General features: G+C 46.2%; 1 protein-coding gene across 13 annotated transcripts; it reads left to right on the forward strand.

Annotated features, from left to right (window-relative positions):
• Positions 1-312: 312 nt before the first annotated feature.
• On the forward strand, positions 313-21470 carry LOC101686644 (protein CutA homolog). 13 transcript variants are annotated; one of them, XM_004775633.3, is made up of 6 exons: positions 2454-2625; positions 8159-8307; positions 14228-14287; positions 16496-16541; positions 16808-16857; positions 19334-21470. In XM_004775633.3, the coding sequence occupies exons 2-6, from the start codon at positions 8189-8191 to the stop codon at positions 19512-19514; spliced, it is 456 nt and encodes a 151-aa protein (XP_004775690.1). In that variant the 5' UTR covers positions 2454-2625; positions 8159-8188; the 3' UTR covers positions 19515-21470. The 13 variants fall into 13 exon arrangements, 5 of the variants coding, with proteins under 5 accessions (XP_004775690.1, XP_004775689.1, XP_004775686.1 ...); XM_004775632.3 differs by lacking the exon at positions 2454-2625 and adding an exon at positions 2632-4494 and having other exon boundaries at positions 18234-21470; XM_004775629.3 differs by lacking the exon at positions 2454-2625 and adding an exon at positions 2632-4494.
• Positions 21471-21863: the final 393 nt, after the last annotated feature.

The following is a 21863-nucleotide window of genomic DNA, read 5'->3' on the forward strand; positions in this document are numbered from 1 at the left end:
CGCGGCTCCCACGTCCCGGCGCGCCGCTCCTAGCCTCGCGAGATCTGCGGGGCGCAGCCTCTCTTCCCGGGGTTTCGGCCGGGACTGCGAGCTGCTCCGGCCGCACCAATAGCGATGTGGGGCCCGGCGGGCCGCGCGCGCGCTCGGGGGCCGCCAAGCCTCGCGAGACGGGGGCCGTCAGGAGCTGGGCCAACTGTCGCCAGTGGTGGCGGGGTCGCGGCCGGGCGTCATCGTGGGCGCCGTTCGGTGGGTCGCGGAGGCCGACTTTCCGGTCGGCTTGCGTATTTCCCTTAGAGAGCGAAGGCGCGTCAGATGCCCGGCAAGCGGAGTGGTGACTATGAGGACCCACAGAAGGTTAAACGGCCTCGCGGGCGGCCTCCCGGCCCCAAAGCCGGGCTGTCGGCTGCGGCGAGGGCGGCGGTGGTGGAGGCCGCCGCGGCTTGGGCAGCGGCCGAGGCCACCCCAGGCGGCGCGGAGGCCATGGGCATCCTGCTCCCGGGCCAGACAGGAATCAAGAGGAGGCGGAGGGTCATGCCTCTGGAAGACAAGATGAAAATTCTCGAGAAGCTGGAAGAAGGCGTGAGTAACACCGACGTGGGGCGCCTGTTTGGCGTCCACGAGTCAACCGTGCGCACCATTAAGAAAAACGAGAAGGCCATCAGGGCCAGCATGGAGAGTGTTTCGCCTGTCTGCTCCAAGGTGTTGTGCATTCCCCGGGACGTCAACATCGAGAAGATGGAAACCGAATTAACCTTTTGGGTGGAGGACCAGACCATAGGGGGCCGGCCTCTGACGCTGAAGGCCATCTGCAGCCAGGCCAAACGCATTTACAAGCAGCTGGTGGAAACCACTGGCAACGGCAACCCGGATAAGTTTCATGCGAGCAAGGGATGGTTTGAGAAGTTTAGAAATCGCTACAGCCTGCGAAATTCGAGGTTGATGGGAGAGGAAGAACCGTTAAATGCCCAGTCGGCGCCCAAGTATTCCAAACAACTCCAGAGACTGATCAGGGCCAGGGGCTATGTGCCTCAACAGGTCTTCAACGCCGAGGAGATGAGCCTGTTTTGGAAGTGCATGCCCTCACGTACTTTTAGGGAAAAAGACAAAAATCCCGAAAGCTTAGAGGAAGCCAAGGACAGGATTTCCCTCATTTTTTGTGCCAACGCTGCCGGTGACAAAATGATAAAACCCTTGCTGCTTTATAAAGACCCTAATCCCACTTGTCTTTTGGAAAAAGATAAAAACCGCCTTCCTGTGTTCTGGCGATCACACCCCAAAGTATCACTAACCACTGCCCTCTTTTTGGATTGGTTTCATAATTGTTTTATCCATCAGGCCCGGACTTACTTAATAGAAAAAAATCTTGAGTTCAGAGTGTTGCTAATTCTGGACAGAGGTCCCAATCACCCAGACTCATTATTCTTTGCTCATCCTAACGTTGATATTGTGTTCCTCCCTCTGGAAGGCACTAGCTATCTTCAGCCCTTGGATCAGGGTATAATTGAAGCATTCAGGAGGTATTACACCAAGCATATGTTTGACCACTTTGCTGACTGTATTGAAAAGAACCCTTGTCTTACTTTAAAAGAAACATGGCAACAGTACAACATTGCCGATGCGTTGGTAGTGATAAAAGAGGCAATGGATGATATAAAACCGGCCGCTCTTAATAAAGCCTGGTGGAAACTTTGGGATGATGTTGTGAATGATTATGCATGTTTCCCTAGAGCTAACGAAGAAGTTGCGAAAATCATAGAGTCTGCAAAACGGATGGACTTTAAATTCTTTGACATTGAAGAGGGTGAAATTAACGAACTGCTCAAGTTTCAAGCTTTGGCCATAACTGAGAGAGAGTCTGTATCAGTAAATACGGAAGAAGACAAGTCCCCAGAACCAGAGGTTAAGATGAATCTAAGGAAACTGAATGCTGTCTTACGTCAGGCTTCAGACCTCATCGATGCTGCAATTGATATGGATCCGTTCCTCGACCGAAGTTTGGCCTTTAAAAAAGACTTAAATAAATTGTTATATACCTATAAAGAGGTGCAAAAGAACCTTCAGAATAAAGCAAAGGAGTTGAAGGAAGAAAAAGACACGAACAAAGAGGTAGTGTGGATGAAGACGATGGATACAGAATCGGAGTCTGAAGAGGAGTCTGAATCTGAATCCGAGTCGAAATCCGAATCCGAGTCGAAATCCGAATCTGAATCCCATAAAGAGGAGAAAGTAGAGAGAAAGAAAGAGGATAAGAAGCCTCCAGAAGAAGATCCTGGATCCTCAGGCAGTGGCACTGAGACTCTCACTATATCTGAAGAATCTGCCAAAGCCATAAATGCAGAATTGGACTTTTGGAATCTAACCTTGGAACTGAATCTGGAGAGAGTAGACGTGCCTGAACTAAAGGAAGAAGAGAATCCAGAGGCATTTCTTTCCAAATGACAGTTCATCTCTTGCCATTCTTCCCCTGTTGCCCCAACATCTACCTTCATCATGACCATCCTTATCATCACCAGCCACACATCCATATCATTTAGTCATTCAACAAACAGTAATTGAGTATAAGCTCTGTGGGGTCCTGTGCTAAACTTGGGGACATCATCTCAGGAAATCATCTCAGGATCTAAGGTAAATGGTCATTAACAGTGGCTACATTTCTTGTTAATGTAATAGGTATAAAAGATCACAGTCTTGACTTATTTTACTGGACTTTGAATATGAAGTTTTTCTTAGGGCCACAGCTTCATTTTCTCTAACCCAGTTTCCCACAGATACTAAGTTCTTCAATCACAAACGGAGATTTTCTGAGTTAACCATGGTAGTCAGTATGAGATTACTTGCTTTTTTGTTTGTTTCAAAGTTTCAGTTTTAAGTAATCTCTGCACCCAACATGGGGCTCAGACTCACAGCCCTGAGATCAAGAGTCATATGCTCTGTCTGCCACTGAGCCAGCCAGGAGTCCGGAGACTACTTGCTTTTGAAAAGCTGACATGGGCGTACGTGTTCTACAACATTCTTACATGAATTTTCTTTGTTATTCCTCACTGTAGATCTGTGAAGGTATTAGTATCTGATATTAGGTATAATGTATCTGTGGTATTAGTCCTTCCATGCCCCCCCCCCCTACTCAGAGCGTTAATGTAATTGTCCTGAGTCTTCACAGCTAACTATGTTAAGTGTTGAGATCAGGGCTGCAACTCCTTTATTAACGACTTAGTCAGACACTGGTGAGAAGTGTGGGCCTTTAAGAAGTTGGAGTCCCAAGGAATGAGACATACAGTAAACAGATAATGAAAATAAACACAAAGGCTGTGAACCAGCAGCCTGCTGGCCAGATTTGGCTAACAGATGTGTTTTGTTTATACCCAGCACACAGCAATTTTGAATTGGTTTCCAGCATTTCCACGGCTCCTTAAGGTACAGTTCACATATGATACAGAATCCACCAATGTAAGTGTATAGTGTGTAGAACTTCTAAACATTTGTGTAACCACTTCCACAATCAAGATATAGAACAGTTTCCTTAACTTAAAAAAGTTTACTTGTGGCCTTGTGTACTCAGTCCTTTCCCCTGCCCCAGAGATATCATTTAGATATTAAAATATTTCACATTAAAAAGCTGTATTAAAAAATTGCACATCCTGGCATCAGTGGACTCTGCGTTCGTGAAGGGAACAGTCAGTCATTAGCTTGCTACTTTTTCTTATCTGCTTGCAACTCCGCATCGCTGATGATGTTGAACAAAAGTGTATACAAAGTGCCTTAGGGGAAATGGACTGTGGGTTGAACCCTGCAAAAATCTGCACGAAGCAGCTGGCCAGAAAGATGAATGAGTTCAGAGGGAGAGCAGGTGGGAACAAGAGTATTTTAAGCCAAGGAGGATTAGATGGGAGATCCTGTGAGGAGGAGGGGCTCTGGTGGATAGGAAGGCAGCTGTGGGTGTGGGTGTGCGCACCCGTTATGTCTTTGTGTGTTTCACTTGTTTTTGTTGGCAGGGTGGGCCCCTATAAAGTGGAAGAGTTTTGTGTATGTGTATTAGTGTTTGTGTGCCATGGTTTCTGGAAGTTTCATATAGTTAAGAAACTTAGATCTCTATATGTATACATGTGGGGATCTTAATCATTTTGTTGTTGTTAGACTGGGATGGGTAAATTAGTTTCTTCATTTTGCAGGCGTTGTAGGTCAGCATATGGTGTCTGGGTTTTTCGGTTCTAGGAAGAGAATTTCCTAGTGAGAATTACTCCCCCTTTCCCTGCCCCCTCCCCTCTTTCCTCCCGGCCAAGCTGCTGGGGCATGGCTGGGCTGTGGGGCAGGCAGCAGGTGGTGAGGGGATAGGGCAGTGGAGGCCCTCAGTGCCCGCCCATAAGCTGCAGCTCAGCTCGAGGCTGCAGTTTGCTACGTCTGTGCTACTGAATTACCAGCGACGCCATGGACAGGCTGGGCTCCCGGTGCCCTCTGCCAGGCTACCTGCAGCCCTCTGTCCTCATATGCCTCCTGGTGAGTGCCCTGTGCCCTGTGAACTCTCGTCCCTAACCCTCCAACCTGGGGGTTGCGGGGAGAAGGTGCATTTCTTTTTTCTGCTCCTGGGATTTTGAGCTGGGAGCAGGCAGGTAGGAGGTGGAAGGGGAAATCCTCCAGGAAAATGTTAATTGGAAGTGGCCACAGAGTGCCACCAGTGGTGTGGTGGTGGTGGTTGAGTGGGAGGTGGGAAGAACTGTAGGAGAGCGTCACAAGTCTTGCTGCTCACTTTTTGGGTGATTTCTTTTCTCTGGCCCTTACATTCCTCATCTGAAAAATTGGCACAAATCAGTAGCTCTTAACCTTTTTGGAACTGTAGGTTTTCTTGATTTGTGTGTGTGTGTGTGTGTGTGTGTGTGGAGTATATGAAAATTCTGGATTTGTACAAGGAAAATGTATAGGTAAACACAATGTAGCACTCAATGCCAGAGTATCACAGATTACTTTAAATTAGGTCAATGATAAGGTTAGGACCACTGGGTGGTTTCTGAGGTCTCCTTTGCCTTAACAGAGGTTGTAAAGTCAGTTAACCTCCTAAAGTTATGTAAATATTACAGGACCAAAAAAAAAAAAAAAAAAAAAAAAAGGCAGCATGAAATAGGAACCAAAAGGATACATAAAATATTTTAAAAGAATGTAAATTAGAAAAAGTCTTTAGTAAAAGGTAAGTATGAAAGTGTTATAAAGACTAAAAATTCTAGTGACTCTTCTTCCGTTATAATGTTTCTGTTGGGGAATATTGTGATGTGTGTATTTTGTCAAGTTTGTGTTCATATGTCACAGAATATGTTACAGAATATATTGTAGTCCACTTTTGGTTCCAAACTGGCCTCTCATGCTTCCAATACACTGTTGCTAGGTCTACAAACATTTCTCAAACCTCCCAATCAAGGGTGGTCAAGTCCTACACATGTGAAAATGAGTGAGACTGAAGAGCTCATGCGCAGTGGGGGACACCTGTGTAAGCAGCTGTCTGTACTTCACTGGGATCAATGGAACAGCAGAAGGATGTGAGCAGCAACCCTGGCCTCTACTTACTAGATGCCAAGAGCATCTCCTCCCTAGTCCTGACAGTCAGAGTTGTCTCCAGACATTGTCAGATGTCCCCGGGGAAGCAAAATTGCTCCAAGTTGAGAACCACTGGAGTATGTGAAGCTGAAATGACCCCACTAAACCCATTCTTAGACATGCTCACAGCACTTCAAAAAACCCACAGTGGGATACAGGAGTCTTGGATTCAAGTCTTGGTTCTGTCCCAGCGTTTCTGTATGTTCTGTCTCAGTTACCTTGTTTGTGAAATGAAGGATTATCTTAGATACCTGGGGGCCCATTTACCTCTTAGCATTTTGACTATGAGTTCATATGGGACTCTCAATACATTTTAGGTGAGTTAATAGTTAATCCTATAAGCTCAGTTTTTCACTCATGCCTACTGGCCGGAATGTTCCAGATCTTCCTTAGGAATGACTTTTTTGGTTGGGGGACAGGCCACTACCCTTATTGTCCAGAGTCTTTGCTGGAAGATACTTTAGAGTCATTGGAGCATTTCAGTGTTCCAGTATTTTGGTTCTCTGCTCACAGTCAACAGTGGGTGACTCAAAAGCCCTACCTACTTCACTATTTAGCCTTTTTTTTTTTTTTTAAGATTTTATGTATTTATTTGGCAGAAAAAGAGAGCACATAGGTAGGCAGAGCGGCAGGCAGAGGGAGAAGGAGAGGCAGGCACTTGGCTCCCTGCTGAGCAGAGAGCTCTATGTGGGACTCCATCCCAGGACCCTGGGATCATGACCTGAGCTAAAGGCAGACACCTAACCTATTGAGCCACCCAGGTGTCCCCACTATTTAGTCTGTATAGCCACATCTTGCTGGTGTATTATTAATTCACTAGTTTATAAGTATTTATCATGACCCTTCTGTGTGCCGTGAACTGTGCGGGAAGTACAGTGATGAGCAAAGCACGGGGCCTTTCTTTATTGGATCAGTGATTACAAAGTCTTTTTCCTGTCTGGTTTGAACCCATGACAACTCTGAGGTAGGCAGCAGAAGTGTCAGAATGTACATTCTCTAAATAACAATTATAGAAGGGAAAGGAGGTAACTTGTCAAAGGCCACAGGCAGTTAGCAGTACTGGCACTAGGTTTTAAATCCTGATCTCTAGTGCTTTTATTTTTTTCTTACAGTCTAACTGAGTTGTCATTTAAAAACACGCATACAATAAAAGCTTCATTGAAAAGCCTGGTTCTTTTGTTCTTGCGTGGTCACTGATATAGTTCAAAGGACTGGTATTTTGATTTGGAGGTGGTGGAAGTAGTAGGAGGGAATGAGAAACCCAACCCAGACAGGCCTCTAGTCAAACTGAAGCTCCACACATAAAAACGCTGTTCTCAGGCCTGCCAAGAAGTAGGAGCCAGGCCCCAGGCAATAATGTGGATGGAGTGGGAGGACTGAGGCTTATTTGAGTGAGGCCTGAGCCCTGGGCTGGGAGGCAGGAGAAGCACACTTCTGTTCAGCCTTGCCTGGGTCACCATGGGCCCCTTGCAAGTTGCCCTCTATCCTGTTAGTGGCTCCATGATCTCCCCTAAGCAGAGAGCCCTGGAATAGAAGCCATTCTCCAGTTGTTTCCAGTTCCTCTTATTTTAAATGTTTATCATTAAAATAGTAAGAACAATTGTATCTTGAGTGTCTTCTGTTCTCATATTTTCATTGCCATCTTCTTTGCTCAAGATCTTGAGGTCTGTTTCCTGGATCATTGTAATGGCCTTATAAGTAGACTACCTTCTGGTTCACTCCTCTCTCTAACGTTACTCTATCCAGCTTGACCATGTTTATTACTCTCCTACCTAAAAAACCTCCAAAAGCTCCCTATTCCGTGAGTACAAACCCTAAATACCTCTGTCAGACCCTTTTCTTTATAAGGCTAGCCAGTCTTACTTCCCTATGATGCCATACCTGCAGACTGGATATCTCATGTATCCCTAAATACCTCTTGAGTCTATACATATTATCATTTACTAGGAGTACCTCCCTCTCCACTTGACAACCTACTTACGATTTCAGATCCAGCTTAGATGGTATCTTCTCTTTAAATCTTCTTCTCCCTCAGGTATAGCCTTCCTCTAGGTCCTACCACCTCTTAGTTACAGCAGCACAGGTCACATTACTTTGAATTAGGCTACCTTTTCCACTGGACTCCCCAAAGTACTTCCCCAGGCACAAATGACTGGAGGTGAAATTGACTCTGTACAAAATCATTAGATCTTTCATAAATAATCCCCATAGGATAATAGCAGTTCAGTGGATTCTGGTTGCCATTACCTCCAGTTGTAGTTTTATACAGTAAGAATGGATTTCTGCTCATCTAGAGGACAATTCCTAATCACGGCTTCACCAATTACAAACTATGTGATCTTGATTTCTGAGCCTCCATTTTCTTGTCACCTGCAAAATGCAGAGGAAAATATTTAGGCACAGAAACTTTGTTTAAGCGCTAAAGCTTGATATTGATACCAAGAATTATTTTGTGAATGGGGGATAGGGATTAAAAAAATGACCCTTAGCCTTGGTTCCAGATGGCTTGAGCTCTGGAAGATCATGACTTGGCCATGTCCCTGCTGACCTGTGCTTTTCTTTTCCTACCGTATAGATCCTGACAACTGCTTTCCTGTCATACCCCATGCTCAGGACCCTTAGCCTGCAGCTCCGTTCAGCTGTCGCTGGCAGCTATGTCTCCGGCACTTACTCCATCGTCTTTGTCAACTGTCCCAATGAGCAAATTGCTAGAGATATCGCCAGGTATGGTGAAGGGGCTCAGGTGCTGCCCCGGGAGGCTGGGGGAGCTCTCAGGATGCTCTACTGTGTCCACTACACAGCTCTTCGCTTGGGGTCATAAGAAGAGCATGGCTGGGGGCGTCTGGGTGGCTCAGTCAGTTAAGCGTCTGCCTTTGGCTCAGGTCATGATCCCATGGTCCTGGGGTCGAGCCCTGCATGGAGCTCCCTGCTCTGTGGGAAGCCTGCTTCTCCTTTTCCCACTTCCCCTGCTTGTGTTCCCTCTTTTGCTGTGTCTCTGTTAAATAAATAAATCCAACCTTAAAAAAAAAATAAGTACTGCTGAATGATCTCTCATCAGATCCTGCTGCTGGGCTGGAAAATGTTGAGTGTGCATGAGAGCATTTAAAAGATACAAGGCCCAGAGAGCTAAGCAGCTTGCCCAAGGTGTTAAGGTCAGAGGACGGGGGAGCTCTGCAGGCTGAGAATTTTAGTCCTCAAATTCTTGGCCCAGCTCTCTCTCTTCTCGGTGATACTCTCTTAGCTTGCTCCCGGAGGCGCTCACCATGCAAGTGAAGCGGAGGAGGCTGTTCCATGTATTTGGCAAATTTCTTTCTTTCGTTTCTTTATTTTTGTTTTTCTAGAGATTTGTTTATTTATTTTAGAGAGAAAAAGAGAGTATGTGAGCAGGGGAGGCACAGAGGGAGAGTGAAAGAACCCCAGGCAGTCTCCCTCTTGAGCGTGGAGCCCAGTGGTAGGGCTTGATCCCACATCCCCAAGATCACGACCTGAGCTGAAATCAAGAGTTGGATGATCAACTGGCCGAGCCACCCAGGCGCCCCAGTATTTGGTGAATTTCTCAAAGCAGCTCTGGTGTGGTGCAAAGAGCACTGGCCTTATGACGAGACCAGGGTTTGAGTTTTGGCTGTGCCACTTCCGTAGCTGTGCGACCTCAGGCCACACTTTCTTTCTCAAAGTGTTAGTTTTCTGAGTTACAATATAGGTTAATGCCACTTAGCTCACAGGAGCAATATAAGGGTGAAATGATATGAAATTGGTACAGTTCTTACCCCAGTAGATTGGGCATAGCAGATGCTCACTAAGTGTTTGTTGTATCTGAATGTCCCCCCTCACTCCTTTTTATAGAGGTGACTTTGAAGAGGGTTAGTGGGTCTGGAGGGTGAAAGACTTGCCTTCCTCTTTAACTCAGCCATCTTGAAATTTGATGGTAGACTAAGTTATGGTGTTTTAAAATGTTGAATCTGGTCTTTGGGGACACACAGCTTCCAAATTCTTGGTCACAGATTAACCTTGCAATTTATTCCATTTTTCTCCCCCCAGCCAGAATGTCTGTTTTTCCATCATTAATATTACATTTGGAGACTAGCACTTGTCTGAAAGAACCCATGGTTATTCCAGAAATATGGCCATAATATTTAGCAGCTAGGAATTGAAATCCCTTTGATGTTTCTGGTATAACTCGGGTATGTGCTAAACTGTTTGGGTCAGCCACTCCGAGTCCGATGTCCAACATCAGATGACATCTGTGAGGTGGGGTATTGGGAGGAAAAGGACTCTAATGACTGGAGCCTAACTAGTCAAAAGGCCAGTTCAGTAATGGGTCTGTGTCTCCCGGGGAGAGGTCTTTATTGCCTTCTTGCATCCAAGGTTCTGACGCAAGTCAGAATAATAAGTAGGGGGGCCTGGGTGGCTCAGAGGGTTAAGCCTGCCTTCGGCTCAGGTCATGATCTCAGAGTCCTGGGATCGAGTCCTGCATCGGGCTCTCTGCTCAGCAGGGAGCCTGCTTCCTCCTCTCTCTGCCTGCCTCTCTGCCTGCTTCTCTACCTACTTGTGATCTCTGTCTGTCAAATAAATAAATAAAACCTTAAAAAAAAAAGAATAATAAGTCAGGTGTTTATCGAGGTCTCATTCTTGGTAGGTAATGCTTTTGGTCTCTGATAGGCTTTAGGAGTTTCTTAGTGTTCAGCTATTGATTTGGTAAATATTCTCTATATTTTCTGTGTCCTTCTGTGTCTGTTTAACTGGAACTCCTAGTTAGGTAGATGCTGACTTTGTTCTCTGGGACTGAACTTTTATATTTTTCTGTTTCTTTATTCTGCATGCTGGGAGAATTTTGGAGTAGTCTTTCCTTTGTTTGTCAGCTGTTTTGCTATTCAGCTCTCTTATTTTTGTTTGTTTGTTTGTTTAAACAATTATAACTTTTTTAAAAAAGATTTTATTTATTTATTTGACAGACAGAGATGACAAGTAGGCAGAGAGGCAGACAGCGAGAGGGGAGGAAGCAGGCTCCCGGCTGAGCAGAGAGCCCGATGCGGGGCTCGATCCCAGGACCCTGGGATCATGACCTGAGCCAAGGGCAGAGGCTTTAACCCACTGAGCCACCCAGGCGCCCCACCACAATTATAATTTTTTAAAATAGTTTTTTAATTGATTTCCTTTTTGAGATTTCTCATTGTTTTTTAATAACCAACTGCTCTTATTTTATAATTGTCTGATCATATTTAATGGAATTAATAACCTTGCCTTATCTCTCTATGGATATTAATTATACTGAATGTATTTTAAATTTTTTTCCAGCTTTATTGACCCACTATTGATCTATAACATTGTATAAATTTGAGGTGTACACCATGATACTTTATATAAATATATATTGCTAAATGATTACCACAGAAAGGTTAGCTGTTACCACACCAGTGACCACAGATAGTTACCTTTGTGTGTGTGTGGTGAAAACTTTGAAGATTTGCTCTCAGCAACTTTCAAGTATACATAATTATACTTATTTTAAAATTTTGGCTTTGAATGTTCTCTTAACTGATTCTTTTATGTAAATTCTTCTGTTCAGTTTTTGTCTCTCTCGGTTATTGATCTTCCTCTGTTCCTTGTGACTAATTGGGACTTCTCTCATCTTCTCAGTCGTGCTTGTTAGGCGGTGCAGAAGGGCTGCCAGGTATTGGCATTAGGCAGCACCGTCTTCAGTGTGAGTCCGGGCGGGGGGCCCTCGCAACTGCTCTGCTGGCACACTTAGCGATCCTGCCTGGCGACAGACACTCCATTACTGGCGCCCGGGCTCTGGGAGATTTCAGGGGTCCACCTGCTCCGGCCATGGCATCCCAGCTACTCACTTGGATGGTTGCCTCCATGTTCCTCCCTGCTCTGGTTTCGTCACCTCCAGACGGGGACCATCGCTCTCATCTGTGGCAGTTGGCCTGCATGCTCCCCCTCAGGTCTCAGGGTGGTCTTTTCTCCTTGGGGGCTTCCTCGCCGTCGCTGGTACATAAGGCGTTCTTACTGTGTGCTGGCAGGGCTGAGCAGTGAGCATTTCCTGTTGTTTCTAAGGTTTGCTGTCAAAGTGGCTGCGGCATCGGTTTGGTCCACGCACTTAGCCTGCAGGTCTGAAGTGGAGCCTTTAGGGATGTGGCTGTGGAGCTCTCTGTGTTTTGTTCAGTGTTTTTTTCTTGGTGGTTTCAATAGAAAAGAGGCAGACAGGTTTAGTTGCCAAGATTTCTAGGAGAATAAATGGTACATGATGGGGAGGGCCTCACGAACAGGAGCAGGCAGGAACCCCAGCTTAGCCACAGAACCAGCACCGAGGCCGGGTTCCTCAGCTCCGGGCCGGCGGTCTGTCTTCTGTAGTGTTCTTTTGAGTTTAGTCTGCTGCCTCTCAGTTCTGGGTCAGTTCAGTTCTGGTTCCTGGTTCATTGAAAGACACATTCTTAGCTAGAAAAAATAACTAGAAACATTTCTTACTGGAGCCAGGGTGAAAATTCTGAGTGTTGAATCGGAAGACCTGGATTGTAGGGTCCTTTCTGCTGCCAACTGCATGTACGACCTTAGGCAAGTCTTCCTTCTCTGGGCTTCCATCTCCTGTGTATAGGGGGAAGTGGATTAGATCAGGACCGTAGCTCACTAAATAAGCAACGTGGGCTGCAGTGTCATGAGGGCGGGTGATGGTGGAAAGCAGCGCAGCCCTGACGCTCCCTGTGAATTGGGAGGAAGGAGAGCGGTGGGAACTGTGTGGACCTGAGAAGCGGATGTCACGCCTCAAGGGAGTAGCCACTGCTCGGCTCTAGCTAAATGTGACCTTGTCAGACTGTAGTTCTAATGTTACAAGACTTACTTTCTGGTGAGAAGAAAGATAATCTGTATTTTTTTAGTGTAAAATATCCTAATAGTAAACATTAGTAACAAAGTCAAGATTTTTTAAAATGCTGTAAGAGCCAAACCGTGTCTGTGGTCTGTGATTCACTAGTGTGTGGCAGTTTCTGTGTAGTCTTGGCAGTTTCTCGAGGCCCTAACAGTTCCATGTGTCTTTGTGTCTGTTCTCAGATGAGAATGAGGGCTCCAGCTCCCATCTGGAATTCACTGTGTCTTGGGTGTGTGTGTGTGTGTGTGTGTGTGTGTGTGTGTGTGTTATCAGCTAATGTACCCTTTTGCTCTCATGTTCTCTGGTTTTATTTTTGTTTTTGTTTTGGGTTGTTTTTGGCCATAGGGTCTTTTTGAATAACACAGTCCTCCATATTTCTACAGTCTTTTATCTATGGACAGGCTGCTGTGACCAGTCACTGAGGAGTTTACATTCTGGGCCTTGGAGGCAAAGGGATTACTTTTTTTTTAAAGGTTTAACTCACTCCCTGTGTTTCCTTGCCATCTTTAAGAGCAATAAAATGTAATTTCTCAGTGGACAATTGAGTAAGTAAGACTTGCCACAGTTGCTTAAACAGATTTGTGCCATGTGCCTCTCCTTACAGTCAGGGGTTTATTTAGCTCTGGAACTTTCTAGGGGAATGCCACATTAATGTGGAGCCTTAAATAGAGCACCATTGAGCCTGGAACTCTTGGAAGAGAAAGTAGGTCAGTTCTCTTGGCAGCAGCTGAAGATAGGAGAGATCGGTGAGCAGGGCTCCAAAGAAGTTTATCTGGCAGGATCCAAGCACTTCAGAGCACAGAGACTGGTCCCCCTTGGTGGCCCAAGACCCGAGAAAGGGTTGTCAGGGCCTGCCTGATTCTGAGGGCTTCTGGCTTTGATGCTTGGGAATGCTTCTTTGCATCAATGATTTGGCGGTGCTCCTGTTTCTGTGACGCCTGCGCTGATTCGGGCACATCTGATTGTGTTCCCTGGGGCTCCTCACGGGAATCAGAACTTCAGACCAGGAGCTCCAGCCCGTGGTCTGTCCAAAAAATCTTAGAGGTCTGCAAAGTGATGACTGTGCTCTTAGGGCTCTGCTAGAAACGTTTACATTAAAAAAGGTGAAGAGAGCCTATATTTTCCAAACACAAGGTATGTTTGTTGTGGTTGTTGTTGTTTGCTCTTACTTGGAGTTATAGCTGTTCTGTGTGGTCACGTGAGTATCTACAGATCAGAAGCAGTGAGTGTCAGCCTGACACATACCTGAGAGGTAAAAGCAGAAGATGGTGGTAGAATAAAATGACCGTGGAAGGGTTGGAAACCACTGACCGAACTGATCCTGTTGTAGTACAGCAGGAAGGTCAGCTTAAGTGAGGGGGACATGTGTGTCTTGGATGGGTGCTCAAATACTTATTCTTGGAATGAAAGAAAGAACGTGGTTAAATTCATACCGCCATCCACTGCAGGGTGAGGAGTGGAATCCAGGTCTTGCGTCCAGTGTTGACCAGCTTCCCTTCCGCAACCAGCCTGGGCCTATCCCTCAGACTGCTTCGCCATAGCAGCTCCCTTCCTTTTCTCCCGAACCCAGGGAAGGATTTATAAACTGTGCTTTCTTTAGAAGTTCTGGGCTTGTTGGTTATGGAGTGTGTTGGTTCGAGGGGGAAGAGCACTCTAAATGGTTCTCTACTTAGACTTTGGTTTCCTGGGTAATTCCCCTAACTCCTGTCCCTTGTCCCTGTTCTTAAGATGTTGGGTACTCAGTCTGGTGACGGTGACTGTGTCTGTTTGCTTTAGGGCTAGCCTGGATAAGAAGCTGGCTGCCTCTGTGAACATCCTGCCCAAGGCATCCTCACTGTGAGTTTTGCTATGGCCTGTGGGGGTGCTAGGTCAGGTCCTGGCTGGTGGGAAGAGCATTCAGCTCCTGGGAAATTGTCAAAGAACAACTCAAAGATATTTGTTTAACGCTAATTTGTATTCAGAGGAAGTCACCAAGTGGATTTCTGTCACCTAACAAAAGCAAAAATGGTCTGTGCATGGAGAAGGGCGGGAAAAGAGCTATAGTTTAAGAACAGTGAACCTTGTTTGCACTTTCTTTGTTTAAATTAGTTAGCTTGCTGTTAGGAAAGAAGCCCGACTGGGCATTCCATCCCTGAGTAATCCTGTGAGGGATATCAAAGAAAATAATTCCCACTGCATTTGAATTGTCTGGAAAAGTCTGAAGGGTTGGCTTATGTGACAAGCTGTTTCTGTGTTGTCTGCCTTTCATTTCTTTAACACCCTCACCTGAGTTAATTCTGGTCTGTTCCATCTTCCTCATCAAAATATGTTCCCAGTACTAGCTGTGCAGGATTTGTCTTGTGCCTTGATGTCTCCCAGCAGCCTGTTTCTCATCTCCTTCCTCCCCTTGTTGTTGGGGTTGGGGGCAGTGAGGAGAGAGAAATAATATCTACTCTGAAGGTCGAAACAGAAAAGTGCTCTATAATGGAAGTTCCCTCCACACCCCTCTCCCAACAATGTCATGGCCTCAGGGACTCACATCATCTAGAGCTGTAATTCCCAAATTTGGCTGTGTTTTAGATTCTTGAGCTCCATTCTAGATCTGCTGTATCATTCTTCCGAGGGTGGGGCTTAGGTCACCGAATTTTTAGAAAATTCTGTAGGTGATTCACATGAAGCCAGCCTGGGAACCAGTGCTTGGGAACTAGAACAGAATTTCAGCCTCACCTTCCCTTTGTATGTCCATCCTTTTTATAATTGACCCCTTCACCATAGCACCTGTGGCCTAGGTCATCTCAGCCTCGCCCTGAGTCAGTGTAGATATTTTCAGGCCAAATTTCTTTCCCTTCCTTTAATACTGTTGTTGTACTCTTTTCTGAACATCATTACTGATTTTGTTTTTTTAACTTTTGGACCTGTTTCTATATGTTATAAAGCTCACTTGTCCCCTGAAGCCTCCTGTGTTTTTTTCCCCCCTCCTGTGCTTTTTTAATTCTCCATTTGTGGGCACTCCACTTTGAAGGTAAATAATAAATGTAGCATTAGTCCAAAGGATAGGAGTGGCCTAGAAGCCAGAAGTATAGGATGAGCATAGAAAGAGTTGAAGGGGTGCCTGGGTGGCACAGTCGGTTAAGTGTCCGACTCTTGGCTTCAGTTCAGATCGTGATCTCAGGGTTGTGAGATCGAGCCCTGTGTTGGGTTCCATGCTTAGTGTGGAGTATGCTTGAGCCTCTCTCTTATTCAGATAAATAAATAAAAATAAAACTCAAAGGGCTGGAGAAGCCCAGTTTGGAGGAGAGATAACATAGGAGTTTCTGCAGGGCTGCCCTGAGGTGGCTCTTCATGTGGAAGTTGGGGAAGACGACTGGGTGGCAGGTGTTGGCATTCCATAAAGAAAACCATGTCTCATGTGAAAGCCTGTAAGGTAGAGCGATGGGTTTCTTCAAGAGATGGTGAGCCTCTCACCCCCAGGAATGTTTAGGCAGCTGCTGGGAGCATGCATTAGAATGGTTGGACTAGATGACCTTCAGGGACTTTGGTCAATTCCAGACATTTTAATGTGGGTTTGGGAAGATTTTTTTTTTTAAGATTTTATTTATTTACCTGACAGAGATCACAAGTAGGCAGAGAGGCAGGCAGAGAGAGAGGAGGAAGCAGGCTCCCCGCTGAGCAGAGAGCCCGATGCAGGGCTCGATCCCAAGACCCTGAAATCATGACTTGAGCCAAAGGCAGAGGCTTAACCCTCTGAGCCACCCAGGCACCCCAGGTTTGGGAAGATTTTAAAGTTTCCACCTTGAGGGTGCCTGGGTTGCTCAGTTAAGTGGCTGCCTTCGGCTGCCTTCTCAGGGTTCTGGGATCAAGGCCCACTGTGGGCTCCCTGCTCAGCGGAAAGCCTGCTTCTCCCTCTCCCACTCCCCCTGCTTGTGTTCCCTCTCTCTCTATCAAATAAATAAATCTTTAAAAAAAAAAAAAAGTTTCCACCTTGGTAAGTCACCTGATTGGGCCAGATTTGGCATCCTGCTGGGCTCATCTTGTGAGCACCGTAATTTTTTTTCTCTTCTCCAGGTACTTTTGGAATGGAGAAATCGAAGAAGCCACTGAGATCCTGTTGGTGAGTGAGGATGGGGGGGTTGGGGCCTTAATAGGGGAAGAGTGAGACCAAGGCCTTTTCTCAGGTTCCAGTTAAAATTAGCAAAGATCAAGCAGTTGAAGTTCTGCCCCATATCAGATACCCTAAGCCAATTTGCAAATGCACCCTTGCCTGGTCACCTGGAGGAATGTTGTTTCCTGAATGGCCAGATGACTCAGCAGCTGCATGACTGGGGCTAAGGTCCTCCCTAAAGCAGGGTTTGTTTGTTTGTTTGTTTGTTTTTACAGCTAATAAAGACAAAGACTTCCAAGGTCCATGCGCTGTCCAGCTATATCAGGTAATTCTGGCATCTCTTCTCAGCCAGGGATGTACTGGGGACTAAATGAAGGAGCTTGAGAAGCAGGAGACCTAGAGCCTAGTCACCCACCTCCCACATGACCCTGGCATGTCCTGTCCCTGTAAAATGAGAGGCTAGAATGAATTAGTTGAGACTGGTTCTCAAAATTTTGGTCTCAGGATCCTGGTACACATTTAAAAATCATCAAGGACCCAGAGGAGCTTTGTTTACGTGGGTTATGTTAAAGTTTATTGTATTAGAAATTTAAATTGAGAAATAAAAAAAAATTTTTTTAGTTCCTTTAAAATAATAGCAATAGGGGCACCTGGGTGGGTCAGTCAGTGAAGCACCCAGCTCTGGATTTCGACTCAGGTTATGATCTCAGGATCCTGGGATCGAGCCCTACATCAGGCTCTGTGCTGGGCATGGAGCCTGCTTAAGATTCTCTCTCTCCCTCTCCCTCTGCCTCTCATCCCCTGCAAAATAAAACAAACACATATGTTGATATGTGTCCCTAAAATAGGAAAATGCATTATCCCCAGTCACTGGATAGGATTACCCCAACTCCCAAAAGTTTATGTGCGCGTGTGTTGTGATTTACTAAGTAAGCTGCCTCATGAGAACTGGACAGTGCCTCTTTCACGGGAAAGGAGGGAGCGGATTATCACCCCCATTTTTCAGATGAGGGACTGAGGCCCAAGGCTTTATATATCTTCGGTCTGGGAAGTGAACTCACACTGTGGGTTGAGGGCCAGATGAAAAAAATGGAGAGAAAGGAGAGATCCCTGTGGGTTTGGATGGTCAAGGAAGATCCATTGGAGAAGGTCAGTTGTTAAGTTGGGCCTTGAGCGATAGATAGGCTTTTAAGTGATCAACAGAACTTTCTAGGTGGAGAAGAGCATCCAGAGGTGTAGGGGAGGGAGGGTTGCTTGGGGAAGGCACAGTGATGAGTGTGGGAGAGTAATGAAGGCGGTAAGTGACATTTAACGAGGGCACGCAAGGCTGGTCAGCATCCGGGTGAGCGCATCATGTGCGTGCCTCATCGCGCTTAATTCTCGGCAGTCTAGTCATGGAGGGACATTTTATCTCCTCTTTTGTAGGGCCTTTGGGAGGAATTAAGGGAACTGTCCATAGTTCCAAAGCTATGAGGGGCAGACTTAGAATTTGAACCCATGACCGTGAGACTCTAAAGCCACCCGAGACAACTCCTCACTTGTTGACAGGTGGGAAGCAGGCTCCGGAGCAGTGGGCCACGGTGCCAGGTGGGTGTCTGTGGCAGATCGCAGAGCAGCTCCCGTGAGGCTCTCCAGTCGGGTCTAATTGCAAAGGCTGATTCCAATGCTCATCACTTACAGGCCTCTGCTTTCTTTCCAAAGGTTGGTGCATCCTTTTGAAATCCCAGAAGTCTTCAGTCTTCCCATGGACCAAGGAGACGTCCACTATTTCAAGTGGCTGGAGGAGGGCGTGGAGGAGGACTGAGGGCGGCGGGGCTTTTGTGTCTCCTGATGGCTGCCTCTAGCCTGCAGCAGCTGCGCTCTGGGGAAGGGGGGCCGCTCTCTGCTTCCTAGAGCCCCTGGATTCTGTGTTTTTGTCAGCATGGAAGAACTGGGACTTGAGCTGAAGGTCTGAGCCCCTGAAGCTGGAAGAACCCAGTGGAATTTGTCTCAAGTGCTTCAGGCTTAAAGGTGGCCGGGGGCAGGTGGGAAGGCAAGCACAGCTATGTGGGGAGGCCAAGGGGAGGTGGCGCTCAGGGTGAGGTTTGTCGTCTGCTCCTTCCGTCACTGGGCCTACCTAAGTGTCCAGGATGCATGGACTCTCCTGCTTCTCAGGAGGAGAAGCCTGGTGACCTGTTCACCTGAAGTGTGTGGGAGGAGTGTCGCCTTCTAGGGGAACTGGCAAGCGCTTTAGCCAAAAGGATGAATTGCTAATGGTAGAAATTCAGGGACAAGCAGGATTATTTCTTGCAACTAAAGATGCTCTTTGTTATTCCTGAGTCCCGAGGGGCTTCATGAGTGTGGGTAGGACTGGGGAATATTAGGTATTAGACACAGCCCCACGGCTTAGAAGCAGGTCTAGACTCCCCCATAGCCTGAATGTGACAGGTATCTGAAGGTTCTGGTACCTTGCTCTTTGGAGACATAGATTCTGAGCCCACGGTACTAACCTTGTCACATGAGTGTTGAAACTGAGCATCCTAAAGTGGAAGGCCCGCTGGGGACCTGCCTGACCAGTGTTTTCCAGACTTGTTCCCTTGGGCCTTAGGGGTTGGTGGAAGGTATCCTGGGTGCTTCCTGGGTGGGGGCAAGGGTATGAGGCTCCCCACCCGTACCTCAACCTCCTCACCCATACCTCAACTACCTTTCATCGTTTTTATATATTAAGCCCCCTTGTAAGATTTTTGTTTTTTGTTTTTGTTTAAATTTTCTTGGTTAACAGCTAGTAAACCAGTGGTCTAAACCAGTCTCCCATTTTATAGATTACCAAAGGGAATTGGAACTGCACTGAGGTCCAGCAAGGGGCTGGCGTGTTGCGTTAAGGATGGTAAGATCAAGACTGCTCACCCCGTGTCTGGTACTTCTCTGCCTGCTCCTGGGTCTCAGGTGGAAGAGGGCAGAGAAGGCAGGGCCTGTTGGGGTGAGAAGAAAGACTTGAGCTAAGCCTCCTCCATGAATCTGTCAACAAGGTAACCTCGCTCTGGGGAGACGCAGGGGCAGTTTGGATGGGAGTCCACAGACCTCTGTGGAATCCTGGATCTTCCCAGAGGGAAGGGTATTTATTGCCAGGCTGTAGTTCTGACTTGTGCTGTACTTCTTAAACCTAAGTTCCTCCAAATACAAAATGGAGGCCCTCCCAGGGCCCTTCTGTGAAGCCCTTATTGGGACTTAAGGCTGATGCTATTCCAAAGATCCAGAGGATCCTTTTTTGATAGCCAGTGGGGATTTTGGAGCTGCCTAAGGAGGACAGAGAATGATAATGGTGATGTCCATTTTTACAACAGATGTTTCTGATACACGGGAAAATCTTAAACCTTAGTGAAAATGCTTTGGGGGCCACAGAGGGATTGCCTCTCTTGCTTTCAGGTTAGAGCCCAGATTCCTGGTCTGGCCTTCAAGGCCCTTCATAGTCTTGCCTCACCTCACTTTTTCCAACTTCACCTTCCACTTCTCCGTGCCCACGCTGGCAAGGAGATGGCTCCAATGTGCTGTGTGAAGTGATTCCTGTGTTCAGGCCTCCCCTCAACCCGGAGTGCCTCCTGCATGAATGCCTGGGAAATCTGGCTGCTCCTTGTGAGGCCGGCTCCCCCGCTTGGAAAGAAGCTCTCCGGCCTCGGTGTCCCCGTTACCCTCGTGTATCATAGTCAGCCTCCTGTTTCTAGATCGTGAGCTGCTCAAGGTCAAGGGCATGTCTCGATCTATTTGATCTCTTGCACAGGATTTGGCTAGTATGTCCCAAATGGATGTTTTAAGGATTTGAATAAAGCTTTCTCTGTAGCCCACAGCTACTAATTTATGGAATTGGCAAAACCCAGCATTTTTTCTTTGAACTTCCTTAAAGTGGGACTAATTCCAAAGGAGATTTTTCTATTTCTGGCCTTCACCGGGCCATTTTCTGTGCTATGCACAGAAAACTGCTTCTCGGTGAACTTCCTCTGCCTCAGTGTCACAGCTGGCTACAGGAAATGGGAGAGGAGAGGACAAATGTCCGCTCTCTGCCTAGTGCTCTCCTAGATTCTCCTCATTATTTTATCCTTCTAATTCAGTGTTCTCAGCTGGTAACTGACTTTTGAGATCAGAGAGCATGACACTTAAAATACTTGGCTGAGCTAGGCTGTGAACCCACGTGTCCAATTCTTGATCTGACGCTCTTACGGTCTCCTTCAGAGAGGTTGGACATATCCCTTTATAGGCCAAACAACTAGAGAGCCTACTGTAGCCAACTCTAAATGAAGGGTTATTGGGTCCAAAAACATTCATGCAGTAAGTTGGTCTGGCACTTAAAAATATATGGTATTGTTTCCTTCTCCCCACAGATCTGGAGGCTGGTGACAGGATCTAATTCTGTAGATGAGGGAACAGATCTAGGGGAGTTCAGTGATTTTTCCCATCTGCGTGACTCCCAGCTTACTTACCCTAGACCACACTGTCCCCGCAGAGTGCTGCTGTGGGCTGGGCTCGGCCCTAGACTAGCAGCTTCATACAGGAATGCCTTCCCAGCATTTCTCAGGAAAAGTCTGTTTTGAATCCAGACTCTCCAGAAAAAATCACTTGAGAAAATGAGAAAAAAATATTAAAATTATCTGTGAATACTAAAGCTTTAAAGCATAGAGATGTTAACTGGCTTGAAGAAATCATCAGATTAAAAATAAAGAGCAGGAAACACCAGCGTGCAGAGTTGAGGGAGAAAGGAACCAGGATGGGAGCGCAGGGGAGAAATGAGTCAGTCTTGGGTTGTTGCTGTGTCCCAGGTGTGTCTGTCTAGCTGTGTCTGCTGCAAACTGTGAGTTATTTTTGCATATAACTTTATGCACATAGTATACTTTAAACAAATTCTGTGAGCTTTGTTTGAAGACACTAACTTTGGAAGCAAAATAAATTTTAACTGAGCAATTTTGACACATGATTTTGTGTATTCTTAACCTTGCTAGGATATTGGAATATTCTTTGAATACTATCTGATAACGTTCCCTGGCATTTTCCAGTGTTTAAATATTCCCTACAGGCTACAGTTCTTTGTAAATACTACTGAGCTTAAAACTCCTATTGGTTAAAATTTTTTGAGGTATGTATAATGGAGAAAATATGAAAAATGTTTCAAGTATTTTAAGAATAACTTGTGATTTAGGGAATTTCTGAGAATTCTAATTTCTTGCTCCTAAGCTCTGAAGGTAAATGTTTGTCGTAAATCTGGATCAGTAATCTTGACCACAAAGAACCAGGCTCTCTTCACCCCGAGAAGGACCACTGATCTGAGGGGGTCTGTACGGCTGTTCACTTTGGAACATGGAC

The sequence above is a fragment of the Mustela putorius genome, unplaced genomic scaffold (genome assembly GCF_011764305.1).
Source record: "Mustela putorius furo isolate JIRA1106 unplaced genomic scaffold, ASM1176430v1.1 tig00000596_pilon_pilon_pilon, whole genome shotgun sequence".
NCBI classification, from domain to species: domain Eukaryota; kingdom Metazoa; phylum Chordata; class Mammalia; order Carnivora; family Mustelidae; genus Mustela; species Mustela putorius.

Bases quoted from the DNA above. Each gene is read 5' to 3' on its own strand.
- LOC101686644 (XM_004775629.3), top strand. From the start codon at position 4,426: ATGGACAGGCTGGGCTCCCGGTGCCCTCTGCCAGGCTACCTGCAGCCC. The intron at 16,542-16,807 runs GTGAGTGAGGAT...TTGTTTTTACAG, and splicing joins AAGCCACTGAGATCCTGTTG to CTAATAAAGACAAAGACTTC. The intron at 16,858-19,333 runs GTAATTCTGGCA...CCCATTTTATAG, and splicing joins GCGCTGTCCAGCTATATCAG to ATTACCAAAGGGAATTGGAA.